An 18,429-nucleotide genomic window follows, 5' to 3' on the forward strand; every position below is an offset into this window, starting at 1 on the left:
CGGGACTGAATGAGTGGAACCCTATAGCCCCCCAGCATGCCTACGATGAGCGACGCCCCAGCTGCAGCCCTGCTAGCCCTAGCAGACCCCTGACCCAACCGGCCACTTCCCCGCCGTCGAGTCCCACATCCCCGCGACCCTCTCACAGCTTCTCCATTCAGCTGGAGAGCAGCATGCGACGCTTCACCAAGGATAAGGACCAGCACGCTGCTGGCCCGTCACATACTTCTATCCCTCAACGGGTCATATCGATGTCCATCGGGGCATGCGACGAGGGCACCCAGTGAGTCCGGACAGCCGACGACGCAGGAGGACTGCGTCGAGTGTAATCAGATTCGGACGCAGCTGCATCAAGTGCAAGCCGAGATGGCCAGTCTGCGAGAGATGTTCGGAAAGCAGACGCGCGTGTCACGGCGAAATGAGAAGTAAAATGTCTTCGTCCAAGCATTCCTAGTACGTCAGCCTACTCTGCTGCAAGACGAAAGGTCTGACTGACTGATTCCTGACGATACTAGTCTTTGCAAACGACCGTATGAGGTATCTGAAAGTCCTGGCTTGTATGAAGCCGTCTTCTTGACAAGGGCGCAAGCAGTGTTTTTGACATTCGGGTTTTGAGGGGTTCCAGCGGGTTTGTTGTTCGGAGTTTCGGTTGTCATACTCAGCTTATGATTGCTATACTAGTCAATTCCACACAGGTCGATGTCTTTCCTGGTTTCAAGGCATCATGTTGACCATCCTTCGCTCGTGCAGCTATGGTACCTCGAAGTTGTTTCCCCTGAGCCGTGAGGCAGGCAAGGGAAACAATCCTTGCGACAAGCAGACCACAAGACATCTGCTTTCACACAAGCCAATGTCCTTTGTCGCCATGACGATAGGCAATCGGTCGTTTCGTAACAGCTCGTATGAGCCATTGTTGTTGTTCTCACCCGAGATGGTTGAATTCGAAACACGGTCACCAAAGAATATCACAACGACTTAGTCTTGTCCGCATACTGAGCAGCCTCGCTGTCAGGGCACCACCTTCTGGGCCTCTACTTAACCCTCCCGTCCGTCATACAGCCAAAGTGACGCTGCACGAGTTTAAGCTGCAAGACCACATTTTCTTGGTCAGTCTAAGCAACCATTTCACAGCATCTGACCTCAGGTCGCTCAACTTTACGACATCTCCTACACCAGTGTGAATCCCGCTCACAGGCTACTCAACAGCAGAAACTGAGTCAAATTCCAACAACATCATGCTTGACACAATATCATTGGCAGCCCTGGATCTCAACAGTGCAGACATAGCCGACGCTGGCAAAGGCCTCCACCAACAGGCAATCGATGAGCCCCATGCCGTCACCGAATATGCGGATTTTGCCGCCAATGGCAAGGCCCTTAGTCGCTCAGATGTTTTAGAAAAGGCGATAGAGGCCCAATGCAGGATGCTCCGAAAGTCCAGAGAGATCATTCGGGGGCTAGACAACCAAGTCATGTCTGATCTTGCAGTGATTGACCGAAAGAACAGGTCCCTCCACGAAAAGGACACGGAACTACTTCGCTTGACAAAACGGCTCAAGAAAGAAGGCCACGAGGCCATCGTATCGGACTTACTTCTATATGACGTGGCGACGGAACTGGCGCATCAGCATCAGAAGCTGAAGTTTGCCGTCTATCACGCGAATCTGTCCACATGGCGTCAGAAATTACTTCTGAATCAACTCGAAGAATCGCTACGCCATGGCCGAGAACCTGTTCAAGCTGTGATCAACAACTGGAAGTCCATCTGCATAGGTACAGATGGGATCAGCGACCTCTCGTCGGATAAGGCAGCTGTTGTACATCTTTTGAGAATCGTCGACGCACGAAATGAAGAGCGTCCATTACAAGATTGACCAAGACGATAGCTAACTATCTGTGCCCAGTGGACAGAACCTATGATAGAACCTAGGCCATGGATTATGCTGATCATGGGCATGGGATACGACACTGTAAGTATAGAAATGACGGTTATTGCAAAACCGGCTCAGGACAAGGGCTGCCACAGGTTTTAGAAGCATATGAAATAGCCTCCCGTGAATGCAACTAGGTCTGATCACCGTTTGATACCATCCATCGCCAGTGTCGCTTGAGTCAACAGAAACATGACCAAAGACACAACCACGACAACAGTGAACGTGACAGCCATCTGTACGAAAGAGTCAGCCACTCAAACCACGGGAGCTGGAGAGAGAGAATTCATACCTTGGCACTGTCATCCCACCAGCCATCCTCTGGCTTCTTATCCGGCCCAAACTCCGTCGACACCCACACGAGCACGAGAATCCCCGCAATCAAACAAACCACAGCCGCCACCAGAAACACCAAGCTCGCCTGCCACGCATACACCTGCCAAGTCCTGACCCTGACCTCGCCACCCCTCTTCTCGCCCGTCATGCTCTTCCGGATCCATCGGAGTCCCTCGCGGTGCGCGCTCAGGCGGTGCAGCCGCAAGCTCTGCTGCAGCGCCGTGAGGACGGCGAACAGCGCGAACACGAGCCCGATGTACCAGCACGCGCGAATGCTCCACGGCTGCTTGCGTCCGTTGTCGAGGACGTCGGGCCACGAGCCCGTCGAACTGAGGCAGGCGGCGAGGAGCGCGCCGACGGTGCCGACAAAGTTGAGCTCCTGGAGCTTGTGGTCGCGCCAGCGCTCCGTGAGGTCGTCGCGGAGGGCGTCGTCCGACTCGTTGAGGATGGCCTGGAGCGAGTCGAGTGTCGTCGAGTCTGGCGCGACGAGGCCGCCGTGGAAGATGGAAAAGAAGGTCGCCAAGCTGCCTGGCTGCAGGATGTGTTAGGCTCAATGAGCGATGGTGGGTGGCGGCTCACTGACTTGGCTCCTGTCTTCATCTCTATTGCCCGACTGGCCCGATATGGTTCCTAGGAGCGGCTGCGTCGACATGATGAGTGTAAGCAATTAAGTACTTGCCTTTCAGTCGCAAGATATATCCAATGCGAAAGGTGATGCTGTAGTTCAGATACTTGTGTTTGGAGGAAAACGATTCTTTGATGCATCTCGTTCAGCCCCTCAAAGTGACGTCGTCTCGATCTTCGACCAAGATTGACCATGTTGTCTGCACGTAGGCGACGCATGGTGTAGGACGGGATGACAGGTGATCAAATTCCAATGGATGCCCCCTGGTGACTGTTGATCCATGCACCTCTGCGTCAGCGGTGGTATGGCAAGCTCAGTTTGGCTGATCTCCGAAACTGGTAGGTTGAAAGGTTGAGCCAAGCCTGAGCTTCCATGTGCTAGGCTTGCAAGTACAGGCTACTGAGGTGACGCCCGTAACAAAGTCTCCGGCAACACCAGGATTATGTAGGCTGTTACATGTGGTATTGTGACTCTGTCAGGAATCACTGTCCGAGGCAGCAGGGAGCTGAGCAACATAGGCAAAGGTATCCATCCATTCCAAACTTACAGAGCCGGCCCAAACCAAACCTGGCCTTCAGCTCATCCCGCCAAGCTCATTTATGTACAATGCAATGCAGGCAACTCCACGCAACCATCTCCAGTGCTTCCTCGTCTGTTCGCTGTGCCAGACATCCCCTCCTTGCCCCCACTCATTACAGGAAGCGCATGCTTCCAGCCGGGCCCCTGTCGGAGAGAGCCTCGACCTCACGTCGGACGGTGCGCACCTCGCGGCGGATGTCGGCAACGTCCGCGCCACCAGGGTTCAAATTACCCATAGACATCGAAGCTGGGGGCAGGGCCTCCTCACACGAATCGAGAAGCTCCTTCATTGACTGCCAGACGGCGTCGCCACGGGCGGTCGAGTTGGCCCGGCGCTTGCATTCCTTCTGCCAGCTGTCCACAACATAGACGATGAGCTCGATCACGCGAATACGGTTGTTGCCCGTGAAGCCAACATCCTGGGCGTTGAAGATATCCTCCAAGGCATTGAGAATCGTGATGTGTGACACCTTCAGCTCGAAGAAGATGGTAATGGGCCACACGGGGTTGGCGCCAATCTGTCCGTCCTGGCCATACTCGATCGAGTATCGACTGAGGGCCGCGACGAGGAACTTGATAGGAAACACGAAGCTGTCGAGGCTGACCCGATGAGCAATATTGAGGACCTTTTGTGAGACAGACTCGTACGGCGTGAGCAGTGCCGAGATGCCAGGACCGGCCTCTTGCATCCTCCTGGTGGCCTCATCATGTGTCTGCTCAATCAAAGACGCCCACGTCGTCTCCACAGTGGTGGAGTTGCGATAGTCGGCAACATGGTAAATCAGGAGGCAGATGTCGAAATAGCCAGCCTGATCCGCGTAGTTATTGAAGAGCTGTTTCGCGTCAGTAAATCGCTATCTGCCACGAAGAGTAGTTGCTGCTTACCTCTGAGACATCGCGTACCTGGCCGTTGAGGGCCTGGTCAATCTCCTCTCTCCGCTCTTCGACGCGGGGGTCCGCGCTCAGACGCTGCAGGAGGTCGGCTTGAATGTTAGCAACATCGAGGCTCGCGGTGATGCTGTGAATGATGATTTGCTGCTGCTGTGAGCTGATGCCAGTCGTTCGGACTTGAGCATTTGCCTTGGCGTGCGACAAAAGGGTGACCCTCTCCTTAATGCCGAGGTTGAAGTCTGAGCAAGCAAGATCGAACTGCACCTCGGCGGCCTCAAAGTAGCGACCCCTTTGTGTGTAAAACCTGCAAAGAAGGTCGGCGTGATCGGCGCTCGTGGCTGACAGCCTCTGTAGGAATGTGATGACATGTGGTGAGTCAATGCTGAGAAGGCGGTCAGCCCAGCCCTGCTGGATGTACCACTCATAGAGATCCAAGTGGAAGACCTCGTCGTCAGTGCTATTGACAACCTCATACGCTTCCAGACGCTTGGTGCCGATCAAAGTGAGCCTGCCGTCGATCTCCTCAGGCTCGCTGCTAAGGGCGGCGTCAAGGTGTCGAAGAGCATCATGGATCAGATCGTAGCATCGCTTGCGCTCCGCAAAGGCATTTGCACGGGGATCCTGAGCAGGCCTACCCTCGTTCACCCACGACAAGGCACTGTTTCCCCTGTCCTTCTCGTGCGCTACAACAAGGCAGAGCTGGACGGCGCCAGCATAGTACTTGAGATCGATGTACTGGGACACGGCGTTGGAAAGGTTGATGAAAGAGAGGTTGCCGGCAACACGCTCAAAGAGCCTCAAGCTTTCGTGCAGCAAGCTTCGGGACTGGTTGCTGTTGGGTGGTTGTTCGGTCGCCCTCTTCAACTGCTCTTGGGCTTTGAAGATGACAACGTCGTCGGGGCTGCAGAAGCTTCCGCACCGCCTACGCAGCGCGTCAGCGACAGTCTCGACATTCGAGCCACTTTCAATATTGCGATTAACGATGGCTTTGACAAGAAGCTTTGCAAGTTCGCGACCTGAGGCTTGAGAGAAGAGCTTTTCGTAGGTGAGCTCCTTCAGCTGCTGCTGGGCATCTGGTTGAAGCCTCATGAATATCTCGTTAACACGCTCGTCGAAGAGCATGAGCACAAATGATATGCCCTCAGAGATGCTCTCCATCAGCTTCTGCAGCGCGTGAAGGGCCTGGTGCTCGGCTTGCAGCGCGACCTCTTCTTGTTTGCTAGCGACAAGCTGAAGATCCGAGGGGCCAGAAAGTCCCTGAATAAATCCACGATTCGTGTTGAGGAACCTCCTAAGACGCTCCAGCTGTTCTTGGACAGAGACAAGCTTGTTTGTAGGAACCCTGGATACGATATTGATACCACCGGTCGGGCTGAGGCCTGTAGAGACAACACCAGACTTCCACAGCGTCCTGATGAGACGGGTGAGGTACACGCAAAGCGCGTCATGCCGCGAAGATAGTCGGACGGAGGCGGTTGTGAGAGGTGTGCTGTCCGTTTCAGCAACGGTAGGGTTTCCGCCGTAGTCAACGAAGACTGTCCTTGCACGATCCTCGGTGGCCTGATCAATCGCACGTGGAGCGCCAGGCCTGGAATCTCCACCGTGGCCACAAGCGACTGCGAGTGCACAAGCAATCGTTTCAACGCGGCTGTAGAGCTGGATGAACTTTCGAGTCTCATGCTCGAGGCCCTCGTCTCCCACGGCGGTCCGCAGCGCGGAAGCAAATATGTCGACAAGTCGCCTTCGGCGAATGATGTGAACACCGGTGTTGGTGAGGACCGCAAACTCGCTAGGCTCATTGTCAAACTGAACGGCGAGCTCGTTTCCGAACCCAAGAGGCTGGCTCGAGGCTGCAAAGGGCTTGGTTATGAGGCCAACAGCTTCAGCTCGGCTACCGATATCAATCCAGTTACCATGCTCCCAGTATTTCAGCACAGAGGTCGGACCAGTCGCCTTGATGCGACCAGTCTCGGGAGCAGAGACAAAAAGTAGATCTGAGTTGGGCTGCGACTCCTTGACAACAAAGTCCAGGAAGTAGCCAGGAGCGAAGCGCTCGCCGAGCCTGCTGACCTCAAGCGCACGCGACGAGGCGTGGAACTCTGTGTCGCCAGCGCTGTTCGTAGCAGTGCGACCGAGCTGATCGGGGGGCGGGAATTTGATGTATTGTACCATCATGCTCTTCGGCGGAAGTGACGATTCCCCGTACACGCCGGCAGTAGCGCTCATGAAGAAGCGGCAGCCCGAGCTGGTGAGTGCCATGAGGTGGAGGCGAGTGGTCTCACGAGACGAGATGGGGCTTATAGAGACGATCTTCAAGTTGTTTGTGATGAGAGGTGAGTTGCGAATGATCATGTGTCCGATATCGCTGAGACACTGGCTCTTCTCCTTCTCGATCACCTTGACGAGGTCGTTGGCTCCGCTCATGTGGTACACACGGATCGTCGAAGTAGACGAAAGGGTGTAAAGAAGCTTGCGTGAGTCGTCGGCTACAATCTGTACGAGGTATTCCGGGGTCTTCGCGTTCCAGAACGGAGACTGGAAAGTCACAACGCCGGTCCAACCTGGGTTGCTGTGATTGATCCTGCCGCATCGACTTGAAAACCATCGCTCCTCCTGTTGATAGTACAGTTCGTTGATGTCCGTGTCGGTGCTGCCGCCGAAGAAAATGCGTCCATCGGTCGTTCCAGTGATGATCCGAACGTCACTTCCTCGTAGGGGCAGGTCCAATTTGGTCTGGTAAAGCGAGACGCTCTTGGTACCAGCTGCATTGGGCTTGGCGGAGAGACCCAGAAGGTTGATCTCTTGAGAGGTCGCGACAACGAGCATGTGGGTAATGTCGGCTACGAAAATGCCAGGCTTCGGCGGCACGAGGGCGACAGCGTGAATTGTGTATTTGACGTCTTCGAACCCGATGAGCTCGGGCTCAGGCTGGGTGTAGTCCCAGAGAAACAGTGAGTTGTCGATAGCAACCCACGCGTGGTTGATCTCGGCGAACAGTCCCATGAGTGTTTGCAGCTGGCTGGCGTTGTAGTGGTTGAAGATCTCGTTCGGGATTGGGTACATCTGGGTCTTGTGGAAGGGTGCCCAAGCAGAATCAATGCTGACGAGGTCATACTCAGAGGACGAGCCGGCTAAAGGAAAATCATCAGTGAAGCTCAAGACGGCGTGGATGATGCAAGGGCTGGAGAGATCTCACATTTGGCGTACGACTCTAGATCAGGATAGTTCTGATCTCGCTGAAGAAACTCGTTGACGGCTTGGGCCGCCTTGGTGACAGGGGGCACATCGGGTGCCTGCTGCTGAATGTGCGAGGCAGGAACCAAGCCGCCGCTCATACCAGAGGTTGTTGATGTCGTGACGGAGGACTGATTCGGCCTGGGGACGAGACTGCTGCTGGGCGCAGGATTCGCATTCCCATCGAAGAGACGCCTTCTGACAGGGTCGTCGTTGGATTGGAACCTGGAGGCGGCGGGGGTGTTGAGAAACGCGCCAGGTACAGGACGCGCCGGTGTGATTGCTGGGTACGACATTTTCGAGCTGGAGAGGTCGTGAACGGAAGGTGGTCGAAGGTCGATATGGCTTCACCGATCGAGGCAGCGCGTGGCCAGCGAAGGCTTGTTGTCGCGGTATGCAACCACCATCAACAACAAGAAAAGAAGATGGTGGAGCAATTGCCTTCGAGAGAGCTGGGTTGGCGAAGGCACTGGGGTCTCCTCCCACGGGTTGATGGATGGCCCTTTGATGGAGCAATGTGACAGGGTGAGTTGTCGAAGCAGCAGCGAGATGCAGCTGGCAATTGTCAGTGCTTGAACGTCGGAGGTCGAAAGGCTGCACCTGTTCCCGGGCAGCGCGTGGGAATTTTCGCGACAGGGAACGACTGGAGCTGGAAAGGTGCTCTGGGTGGTACCTCGCGCTAAGCCCGTTTCGGGGGCAAGGCTGAGGAGAGCTTGGGGCCCACCAAACGAGCTCCATGACTGACCATGACTCTCCCCGACTTTTTGTCACATGTCGACGAAAATGATGACGATGCATGGTCAATTAAAGAACCCCAAGACGTACAGATTCCACGCTCATTTACTCATCATAGTTCCTATCTAACAACGCATCCAGCCGCGTTGTGTGAAGCCTGCGACATGATCATAGGTCTGTCCGTATCGTCCTCTGATTACTCTGGTTTCTTCTTTTCAGCACCATGCCGCCTGACAAGCTGTACATCGCGGCCTCATAGTTCCAACCAGTCCCAGCCTTTGGCTTTTTAAATCCTTAAGCAGAATATAAAATCGACGAGGCGCACATCTTAGGCCTTCTTGGCCTCGCGCTCGGCCTTGCGAAGCGCCCGCCTGCGAATATCCTTGTGCATCTTTCCGTTATACCAGATGCCCAGTGCGTTTCCAGTACCGAGGGTGCTCTCGAGGGTCCAGACCATGATCGAGTGCGTCCACCAGGGGGTGTAGGTGTATGCCCAGTTCTGGTAGCTTCCTGATCCGATCTTGCCCAGCGTGGCCTTGACGAAGTTCTTGGGCGTGGGGATCAGGGCGCTGGCGCGGCGGACCTTGCTCATGGCGGTCGTGATGAGGTAGCTGAGGACGAGCTGTGTATCGACGCCGGACGGCTTCAGTTCCTCGGCGAGGGAGCTGTTCCAGTGCTGAAGGAAGGCCTTGCTGCCGGAGTAGGTGGCGAGGTAGGGAGTGGGGATCCAGCCGGCAAAGGAGCCCATCGTCAGGATGAGGCCCTTCTTACGCTGCACCATGATAGGCGCGATGATGGATGTCGTCTTCAGGGTGCCCAGGCAGTTGATGGTGACGATGCTCTGCAGCTCCTCGCGGGTCGTGTCGACAAAGGAGACGGGGATGCTGTGGCTCTGGCCGACGTTGTTGATGAGGATGGCGACGTCGAGACCAGCAACGGTCGCGGCGAGGGCGTCGTAATCGGCGTTGTCGTCACGAGCAAAGTCCATGGCCAGGATCTTGGACTGGACCTTAGGATACTTCTGCTCAAGCTCGGCGGCGAAGGCCTCGAGCTTGGACTTGGTTCGGGAGACGAGGACGACGTTGAAGCCCTTGCTGGCAAGCTGGAGAGCGAACTCCTTGCCCAGGCCGTCGGAGGCACCGGTGACAACGGCCCAGCTACCGGGCTTGCCATACTTGCGAAGCTGCGAATTATCCGGTCAGCACAGGGTCAGGAGTTGCGACTAGGTGGGCGAGGGCCAACTAACGCTGGTGCCGCTGAGAACGAAGACACTCAGGAGGAACTGGAAGTAAGACAGTGCCTTGGTCGCAACGAACAGAGCCCCAATGCCCGCCAGCACAGTCAGTGCCGACGGCGGCAGCCTGTCGAGGAATTCTGTCAGAATGGTTTGCATTTTTGCTGTCAAATAGGTGCTCTTGCGATGAGTGGAGGAGCAAGAAAAAAAGCCAAGCTGGACAGATCAGACAAATGTCTAGAAAGGAGAGAGGGGCCGAAGCTTCAAGCACGGGAAGCAAACTGTTCACAGGCCAGACGGAGCCCCGGCCGAAATTGTTGAGGTGCACACCTTCCGACCGAAAATCAATCAACGCGTCCAGGCGCCCTACCCCCCAGCAGAGGGAAGCTAAGAAGCTGACGTCAGACGACAGCTGCTGGCAGCCGTACACTGCTATGGAAACAGCTTCAGGGGGTCCCTTGCCCTGGAAGCTGGCATGAGCACCCAAGGCGCTCGAAAAGATCCGCTGCTGCACCTCACCGTCAGCCAATCTCCGAATCAGGGATTCTCTTCATCCTGTGACGCCGCCCAAGTACAAGAAGCAGAGGCTGCCCTTTCTAGGCTGCCCTTTCTAGTGTTGAAAGTGCTCGCCACGTACCCTCAAGCTCACGCCAAGCCCGCCATTCGAATACATTTGTCGAAATCGCCGCTACAATGGTCACCATCGCCGACCTCCTCCCCTCCTCGCAGGGCCTTCTTCCCTACTACATGATACTCGTACGGTCCTGACTGCCCCTCCTCGCCCAGCATTCCAAGACACCCAAGTTGACCAATGCCGTCCCCCCGCCCTCTTAGGTCTCCTTGATCTCCGTTGGCAACTCGGCCCAGTGTCTCTTGACTCTCCACTACACGCGCCGTATCTACTGCAACAAGTTTGTCACCAACACGAGCCTGGCGCCGAAATCCGCCCTGCGTGACCCGGAGGACTCGGTCCACAAGCTCGTGCTCGCCACGAACCGCGCCGCCGCCGGCAATGCCACCGACCAGGTCACGCCGCTCGCCGCCCGCCTCTTCGCGACCTGGACCCTCCTCGCCGCCGTCGTGCGCATGTACGCCGCCTACCACCTGGAGCACGCCCACATGTACGACCTCGTCCTGTGGACCTACGTCGTCGCGCTCGGCCACTTCCTCAGCGAGATGCTCGTCTTCAAGACGGTCAAGTTTGGCGCCCCCTCCGTGTCGCCCCTCATCGTCGCCACGACGGCCATGATCTGGATGCCCATGCAGAGGGGCTACTACGTCCAGCTGCCTTAATTGGGGGGTTCAATATGAGCCGGGGGAGGTCTCGCTCGGCACACGCTGCACACCGAAGGAGGAGGAGGACGAGGGGAACATTCCATCACTGAACGCTAGGAGACGCAGCGAGCATCAATTGACGTGTAATGATACACAATTCTTCATTGACTTGTTCTATTTCGCGCTTCTCATTTCGTTCTTTTTATCTAAACCCCTTGCTCCTACTCCAGTTGGTCGCGGTACAGCTTTCCTCCGCAATTGCGCAGACGGGCGGCGGCCTGCTCGGGGGTAATATCGCGCTGCGCCTCGGCCATGAGCTCGTAGCCGACGAGGAACTTGCGCACCGTCGCGGACCGCAGCAGGGGCGGGTAGAAGTGCATGTGCAGGTAGCTGTTGTCGGCCTCCTCGTCGGTCGCGTCGAGCGGGGCTTGGTGGATGCCGGCACCTGCGGGGGATGATTGTTAGCATGGTTCTCCCTGAGGCTATATGGAGTCCTCCCCCAAAACCGGCAGAAAAAGGGGGGGGGGTGAGAATGGGCGCGGCACGTACTGTAGGGGAAGTTTGTCTCGAACAGGTTGTCGTACCGCCTCGTGACCTCCTGGATGGCTTCGGCGTAATCCTCCCTCTCCTGGGCCGTCAGGTCGACGAGGGCGCGGATGTGGCGCTTCGGCAGGACGAGGACCTCGAACGGCCAGACGGCCCACCAGGGGCAGACGACGAGGAAGGTCTCGTTCTGGAAGACGATGCGCTCCTCCTTTTCCAGCTCGACCTTGACGTAGTCGGCGAGCAGATGGCGGCCGGCGTTGGCGGCGCGGTACTTGGCCATCTGCTCCATCTCGGCGCGCGGCTCCTCAGGGGTCGTCGACGTGGTCCAGATCTGGCCGTGGGGGTGCGGGTTCGAGCAGCCCATGGCGGCGCCCTTGTTCTCAAAGATCTGCATGTAGCGTAGCTGGGCCTTGGGCGGCGTGATGGTGGCCTCGGGCGCCGGCGCCGGCAGGGACAGCTGCGCGGCCTGCTTGGCGAGGGCGCTGGCGGGGTCGAGGTGGGATGCGTAGATTTGGGTCCAGATCTCAATGACGGGGACAATTTCGGCGGGCGTCATGTCGGCGAGGGTGAGGTGGTGCTTGGGCGAGAACGTGAGGACGTAGCACCGGCCGGTGGCCGACTCGGCGCGGAGCAGGGACGAGGCGAGGTCGGTCGAAGCATCGGGCGGGTTGTACTCGGCCTGCTCCTCCTTGACGGCGCTGTAGTCGTTGACGAAGATGAGCGTCTTCTTGTAGTCTGGGTTCGTATCGCCGGCAGCTCGCGCGTTGCGAGGGCACAGGTAGCACTTCCAGACTGTCAACAAACGGGCCAAAGACCACTACACAAGTCTTCAGGCTGGAACTCACAGCAGGATCGTACTCAGGGAGCTTGTTCTTGGAGGGCTCCTCCTTCTGGCCCCTGGTTCTTCGCTTTAGTCGGTGGTCTTTCCTGAACCGTCTATAACTATGGGAGATTCTTCTTACTGCCAGGGACGCTTGGTCCGGTGTGGTGAGACCAGCAGCCAATTGCCCCGGAGAGGGTTGTATCTGCGGTGGGAGATGTCGTCGAGGATGTGGTCGGGCATTGTGACGGGCGGTTGTTCTTGGTCCTGAAGTTGACTTGGGAATCTGAATTGAAAGGACGGGGATCCCTCAGAGAAATGAGACAGAGAGCTGGAGATGATGCCCCTCACTCAAGTTGGCGAAAAAAACGGCAAGTACGCTACGCTATGATACCGATCGATGAGGGGTGACATGGTGGGGTAGCTTCTGAGGGGACGGCGGGATTTTATGCGCTTGTGATTGTTGCTCAGAGCGTCATGCTACGAGTCTGGACTGTGAGACTATTTTGGTGCTGTCGGGAAAGTTGCGGAATTGGTGTCAGTAACCCGAGTCCAAGTTCCAACATGCGCGGTTTCTCTCGTCGAAAGCATCGCCATTGTGCTCGAAGGGTGTGCTGGGCTCCGAGCCTAGGGATGCCATCCTCTTTCAGACTGACTGAGTCTGCTGGCTTGCAATCTGGACAGGCCCTTGACATGAGGCCAGGAAAATGGCAAGCCAATGCCAGCATCTTCATACGGGATTCTGGGGATGGAAATGGATGGGTACGCCGGAAGGCGAACTAGCAGCTAGTGCTGTCTCGTCAAATCGCGCCGCAGTCGCCTCCATCGACGCGCCTCGCATCTTGCGGCCCGGTTTCGGGCCGACGCATTCGTCTGTCCTTGGAGGATACACTCGCCTCTGTCGACAACTTTCATCTTGAGGGTATGAATCCATGGTAGTACAGACAGTTTTCGCACCTAATAGTGGGTGGTCCAATACTTGGCAAACCAACCAACAAACCAGTGGCAATAGGCTACATCTGAGGAGAAGCAATGCATCCGGTGACAATGTCCATCCATGATCCATATGGTACCTAGTAAACATGGTCCTGTGAACCGATCATCTCGTGTGTGAATGAGGGAGCCTTGGGAGCCTCGCTGCATCTAGTACCACCTGGAGGCACCTGGCAGTAAGCATGAAATGTCATTGGCGCTGTGTTTACAGCACGTGCACTGAGTCGAACGCGGCGAGGGTCTCGATTATGTCATCGCCCGCACCTGCTGAGGCCCCACCAATGAGGGAGGCTCTCCAAGGCTTCTCCACCATCAAGCTTCCGATCCGGGGCAATATCGAATCGCGACACTGAACATCGTCACAACACGTCCAACCGATTCCATCAATTCCAGACCACCAAACATCGATTACGATTGATTCGAAGACCGAACTAGCAATTGCGCCCAATTGTCTCTCTTCTCATGTCAAATAGCCTGCGTGAACACATTGCGAACGCCTCCGACTGACTGCTGAACCAACGCGCCGGCAATACATCTCCGAAGACACGTTGAATCAGCCGGGCCAATTCGGTTCTACCCAATCCTCCGAGCACGTCTCGAAGTACCATCTGGCGACGCGCCGACGCAGTTTTGACTTCTCTTCGAGTGCAACATTCTGCCACTCTCTCAAACCCGTCCTCTTCGAGTGCCTCGGCTGGGTGAGGATCTCCCCAGGTATCCACAATAGCTGGAGACGAGGGCGCGATGGGCGTGATTCGAAAGACGACCGCCACGCGCGGTGGCGAAGGCGGAGTCAAGTACCACTGCGATGTCTGCTCGGTGGACATCACATCAACCGTAAGTCTTCATGCCAACCCAAGTCCTTGCGCCCGGCGCGTGGCGCGCCGCATGCGAATCCTGGACTGACCTCGCCCCTCGCAGGTGCGCATCAGATGCGCGCATAGCGCATGCCCCGACTACGATCTCTGTGTCAGTTGCTTCGCCCAAGGCAGCTCTAGCGGCAACCACAAACCGGATACCCACCCGTTCCGCGTCATTGAACAAAACTCCTTTCCCATATTCGATGCCGACTGGGGCGCGGACGAGGAGCAGCTCATGCTGGAGGGCGCTGAGACGTACGGTCTCGGATCGTGGGCCGACATTGCCGACCATATTGGCGGCTTCCGTAACAAGGACGAAGTACGCGATCATTATCTCAAAGTCTACGTCGACTCGCCGGCGTTTCCTCTGCCGAAAAGATGCAGCCCGCACGACATGGAACTGGCCAACGAGATCTCAAGAGAAGACTTTCAAGCGAAGAAGAAGGCGAGGATCGAGGAGCGCAAAGAGGCTGCTAAGAACGCCCCAGCTCTCCAGCCCAAAACGAAACCAACGGCGTCAGTACCATCTTGCCACGAGATCCAAGGATACATGCCTGGTCGCCTCGAATTCGAAACAGAACACGCAAACGAGGCGGAAGAGGCGGTGCAACTCATGCAATTCGATCCAGGCGATGGCATCAACGAGCGAACGGGCCAGATCGAGCCGGAGATGGATCTGAAACTCACCGTCATGGATATTTACAATGCACGACTCACACAACGTGTGAACCGCAAAAAGGTCATTTTCGAGCACAACCTGCTAGAGTACAGGGAGAACAACAAGCAGGAGAAGAAGAAGAGCAAGGAAGAGAGAGACCTCCTGACGAAAGCCAAGCCGTTCGCACGGATCATGAACCACGACGATTTCGAGGAGCTCAACATCGGACTTATGGATGAGCTCAACCTCCGCCAAGCCATCGGACAGCTACAAGACTGGCGCAACATGGGCATCGGCGACCTTCGAAGCGGCGAGAAATACGAGCAAGAAAAGGCATCACGCGTGCAGAAGGCTGTGCCCATGGGTTCCATGGACCGCGACCGTCTGGCGTCTGTTCAACGTAGCAAGGCTGCCGCCGCCGTGCCAGATCCACCGAGCGGTGCGGCTCAGCTCCTGGCGCCCGAGCTGTCGATTCGCCTGGCGCCACAGACAAATGGGGTCAACGGCGAGACTGGCGAGACCAAACCCACAATCAACGGCCACGGCGACATTGCCTCGACAAACGGCAGTGTCGTGGTTGCCAATGGCACAGGCCCCGTCACGCGTCAGAAGTCCATGCCGACACCAATTGCCGGCATCACGCCCATGACTCTCACCCAAGAGTCGGCGCCGGACCTACACCTGTTGACGCCCGAAGAAGTCAAGCTCTGCGAGATTGTGCGACTGCAGCCCAAGCCATACATCATGATCAAGGAACAAATCATGAGCCACGCGGTCAAGGGCAATGGCGCGCTTAAGAAGAAGCAGGTCCGTGAGATCTGCCGACTGGACTCACACAAGGGTGGCCGTATTTTTGACTTTTTCGTCACGGCGGGCTGGATCGGTCGGGCTTGAGGGTGTGGCAAGGAGCAGATGGTTTTGATTTCGTTGCTTGTATAAATGAGATACCCCACCGGCACGCACTCACCACGATGGCCATGAGATGGTTTCCAAGGGGTGGAAATGAAAGCACGGCCCGGGCATGTGGAGTTGGGTTATCAGGATGAATGGTGTTGTTGTGTTCTCTGGCAGGATACGTGGCGTCCAAAGGTGCATACGAGCAATGAGGAAGCGATAGGAACCTTTTTGATGAAGAAAACATATTGCTACCTGACCTGCTGACCTACGTGATGTGATGCCAGTGCCGACCCAGCGCCCTGGGATGGTCTCCTCGCATGCACAGTGGCCGATGCTCCGCTCGGATGTGATGCCGAGCGCGACCCCTGAATAATCACATGACACTGATAAGACGCTTATCAGCTTGGGAATTCGCCATACGACCAGTTGTTCGTATCCGAACAATTGAGGGATGCCAAAAGGGACCGTTCTCGCGACGCGCCCCAAAGATATGCCTAGGTTGATACCATAAAAAGTACCTCATTCTGACGGTCAGCCACGGAGCGCGCGCCTTTATCAGATCGCTCGCAATGGCCGTGTTAACGCATCTACTCGGCCTTGGCCTTGGCCTCATCCAGCTCGCCGCCGCCGTAGGCATTGACGACAGCCTGCCATCGTATCATTACGGTGCTCCTATCCAGGTCGAGTGCATGAACCGCAGCTCGTGAGTGCTTTCCCGTTTCTCAGTCGCTCCGGAGAATCAAGAAACTATGTTCCCTGAGGACGAAACGGCCCCCGCGCTCCGTCGGTACCCAGGTAGTCAATGGACGCACTGACGCAGAGAATATCAGAGACACGGGCGAACACCTCGAAGACGCGAATCACCAGCTCATCTGGATCCCGTTCCCCGAATGCAGCGAGACGGGCAAGCCGCTCGAGTTCGCCTACGGCATCGAAAGCGAGGTCAACTGCACGATCCCCATGATCGACGACCCCTTCTTCCACCTCCTCGAGTTCTACATCCACAACGACGCGCCGCTCTCGTGCCGGCTCCCCTCGCGGCCGGCGCCCCACGTCGAGATTGCGGGCCAGAAGCCGCCGGAGCGCGAGTACGTGCCGCTCGTCTTCGCGCTCGCCGGCACCCTCCAGCTGTCGCACCTGCACATCAGCACGCACCTCAACGTGCTCCTGCACTCGGTGCCCAAGCACCACATCCACCCGCACGACTCGGGCGTCCTCGACTCGGGCGCCGCCTACAGCACGAGCCCGCTGAGCCACATGCAGGGCACCGCCTCGAAGCGCCTCGTCATCGGCGACCCCCTGCCGCTCTCCTTCTCCGTCCGCTGGTTCCCGACGCCAGCGCTGCCCAAGACGGAGGGCACCGTCGAGTGGCAGGGCATGGGCGGCCACATTTACGCGAGTACCGTCTTCTACAGCATTGTCAGCTTCGGCGCCGGCGTCACCGTGGCCGGCGCCTACTTCCTCGGCGTCGTGCTGCCCAAAAGGCTGAAGAACAGGACCCTCGGCGGCGCGACGCCGCTGGGCTACGGTGTCAACGGCGTTGGCGTCGGGAACGGATGGGGGTACTCGAAGGCTTCGAAGCGTCTCGACTGAGGCGTATCAGTATAGACCCAGGCGCCTGTGTATGTGTGTATGCCTGGTTGATTGGCGCGTTCTACGACGTAATGTTACAATATTGGCGAGATGGACGCCGTGGACAAACGCTTTTTTTCTTTTTTGTGGCTGTATGCCTGTATGTTCTGGGAGCTTCATGGGTTTTCTTTTTTCTATCTCTTGTTACATGGGTCGGATCACTTTCCCTCCCGCCTGCATGAAGTGTATGACTAGAACAAAGAATTGTGCCACCTCCAGAAGAAGAGGCAAGATGGCAAATGCTCAATCGTTCTTCTTCGTCTTGATGGCCTTTGTCTGATCCGCCGCCTTGGCCCGAGCCAAAAGCCGGTGGCCCATGTCGTAGGCAAGAATGCTCGCTAGACTCTGTCAGTTTGCGACAACCATCAACACCAAAGAAGACTCGGCCGAACGTACGGATGAGGACCCAAGGGCCGTAGATCAAGAACATAAAGTTGGCCTTCTCGGACGTGGTGTACACGGCACGATCCCAGTAGGGCACGTCAAAGACGCATGTCAGTGTCGTCAGGGCGACCTCGACGCCGTAGATGACGCAGGCCAGCTCGAAGCCAGGCGTGGTGCCCTTGGTGTGGTCCTCGAAGACGCGGAGCATCCAGAAGACCATGGGCAGCTGGTAGGCAATCTCGAGATAGGTGAAGAGCAGGAACCACGAGGGCAGCTCGTCGTGCGGCGTGACAAAGTACCGATCGTTGTACGCGTCAATGTAGTCCTGACGCAGGCGGAACAGGATGCGCAAGGGCGAGCCTTCAGAATTGCCCATTGTGGGCGGGTAGAACGGCGGGAGGTCGACAACTGGCTCTCATTAGGCTCTGGCTTCCTTCGACGAACAAGAGAAAATCGCTTCAGAGAATCCCATCCGAGGTTGATGCTTACGTAGAATCGCAATCAGCTGGATGCCAAAAATGATCATGTAGACATAGTCCCGGCGCAGCTTAGGTGAAGCAGACATGATGGGCTTTGCGGAGGCCTGACGACTCCTGGTAAGCTGGAAGACGTCGCCCAATCGTGGGAAGATGATGAAACGTGATGAATCGCGATGCCGACCTCTGCTCTGTCGCGTGTTCGCGATGTGGTAGATGAGATGATGGTTTAATGCTACAGATAAGGTCTACAGTGGACACGAGCCGTACAACTGCAGCCAGCTGGCGTCTGCCCCTATTCTTCTAGACTCGTCCCGGCCATC

General features: G+C 56.7%; 8 protein-coding genes across 8 annotated transcripts; 3 read left to right on the forward strand and 5 right to left on the reverse strand.

The window, feature by feature from the left end:
- Positions 1 to 1,250: 1,250 nt before the first annotated feature.
- VDAG_00741 (uncharacterized protein) lies at positions 1,251 to 2,919 on the reverse strand (the record flags this gene model as incomplete). The annotated part of the gene is made up of 4 exons (XM_009652118.1): positions 1,251 to 1,376; positions 2,129 to 2,167; positions 2,224 to 2,799; positions 2,851 to 2,919. 4 exons carry the CDS (start codon positions 2,917 to 2,919, stop codon positions 1,251 to 1,253), a joined length of 810 nt encoding a protein of 269 aa, XP_009650413.1.
- A 665-nt stretch (positions 2,920 to 3,584) lies between these two features.
- On the reverse strand, positions 3,585 to 7,892 carry VDAG_00742 (nucleoporin Nup157/170; the record flags this gene model as incomplete). Its single annotated transcript, XM_009652119.1, has 3 exons — positions 3,585 to 4,304; positions 4,357 to 7,493; positions 7,559 to 7,892. The coding sequence occupies 3 exons, from the start codon at positions 7,890 to 7,892 to the stop codon at positions 3,585 to 3,587; spliced, it is 4,191 nt and encodes a 1,396-aa protein (XP_009650414.1).
- A 767-nt stretch (positions 7,893 to 8,659) lies between these two features.
- Positions 8,660 to 9,724, reverse strand: VDAG_00743 (estradiol 17-beta-dehydrogenase 12-B; the record flags this gene model as incomplete). Its single annotated transcript, XM_009652120.1, has 2 exons — positions 8,660 to 9,514; positions 9,578 to 9,724. The coding sequence occupies 2 exons, from the start codon at positions 9,722 to 9,724 to the stop codon at positions 8,660 to 8,662; spliced, it is 1,002 nt and encodes a 333-aa protein (XP_009650415.1).
- Positions 9,725 to 10,258: 534 nt separating this feature from the next.
- Positions 10,259 to 10,858, forward strand: VDAG_00744 (transmembrane domain-containing protein; the record flags this gene model as incomplete). The annotated part of the gene is made up of 2 exons (XM_009652121.1): positions 10,259 to 10,321; positions 10,400 to 10,858. The coding sequence occupies 2 exons, from the start codon at positions 10,259 to 10,261 to the stop codon at positions 10,856 to 10,858; spliced, it is 522 nt and encodes a 173-aa protein (XP_009650416.1).
- Positions 10,859 to 11,061: 203 nt separating this feature from the next.
- Positions 11,062 to 12,449, reverse strand: VDAG_00745 (galactose-1-phosphate uridylyltransferase; the record flags this gene model as incomplete). The annotated part of the gene is made up of 4 exons (XM_009652122.1): positions 11,062 to 11,285; positions 11,390 to 12,170; positions 12,232 to 12,283; positions 12,349 to 12,449. 4 exons carry the CDS (start codon positions 12,447 to 12,449, stop codon positions 11,062 to 11,064), a joined length of 1,158 nt encoding a protein of 385 aa, XP_009650417.1.
- A 1,494-nt stretch (positions 12,450 to 13,943) lies between these two features.
- Positions 13,944 to 15,611, forward strand: VDAG_00746 (transcriptional adapter 2; the record flags this gene model as incomplete). The annotated part of the gene is made up of 2 exons (XM_009652123.1): positions 13,944 to 14,036; positions 14,121 to 15,611. The coding sequence occupies 2 exons, from the start codon at positions 13,944 to 13,946 to the stop codon at positions 15,609 to 15,611; spliced, it is 1,584 nt and encodes a 527-aa protein (XP_009650418.1).
- Positions 15,612 to 16,183: 572 nt separating this feature from the next.
- On the forward strand, positions 16,184 to 17,207 carry VDAG_00747 (uncharacterized protein; the record flags this gene model as incomplete). The annotated part of the gene is made up of 2 exons (XM_009652124.1): positions 16,184 to 16,317; positions 16,445 to 17,207. 2 exons carry the CDS (start codon positions 16,184 to 16,186, stop codon positions 17,205 to 17,207), a joined length of 897 nt encoding a protein of 298 aa, XP_009650419.1.
- Positions 17,208 to 17,354: 147 nt separating this feature from the next.
- Positions 17,355 to 18,315, reverse strand: VDAG_00748 (uncharacterized protein). Its single transcript, XM_009652125.1, has 3 exons — positions 18,120 to 18,315; positions 17,643 to 18,038; positions 17,355 to 17,584 (listed from the first exon to the last, which is right to left on the reverse strand). Exons 1-3 carry the CDS (start codon positions 18,193 to 18,195, stop codon positions 17,490 to 17,492), a joined length of 567 nt encoding a protein of 188 aa, XP_009650420.1. The 5' UTR covers positions 18,196 to 18,315; the 3' UTR covers positions 17,355 to 17,489.
- Between the last annotated feature and the right edge of the window lie 114 nt (positions 18,316 to 18,429).

The sequence above is a fragment of the Verticillium dahliae genome, genomic scaffold (assembly GCF_000150675.1).
Source record: "Verticillium dahliae VdLs.17 supercont1.1 genomic scaffold, whole genome shotgun sequence".
In the NCBI taxonomy this organism is placed as follows: Eukaryota; Fungi; Ascomycota; class Sordariomycetes; order Glomerellales; family Plectosphaerellaceae; genus Verticillium; species Verticillium dahliae.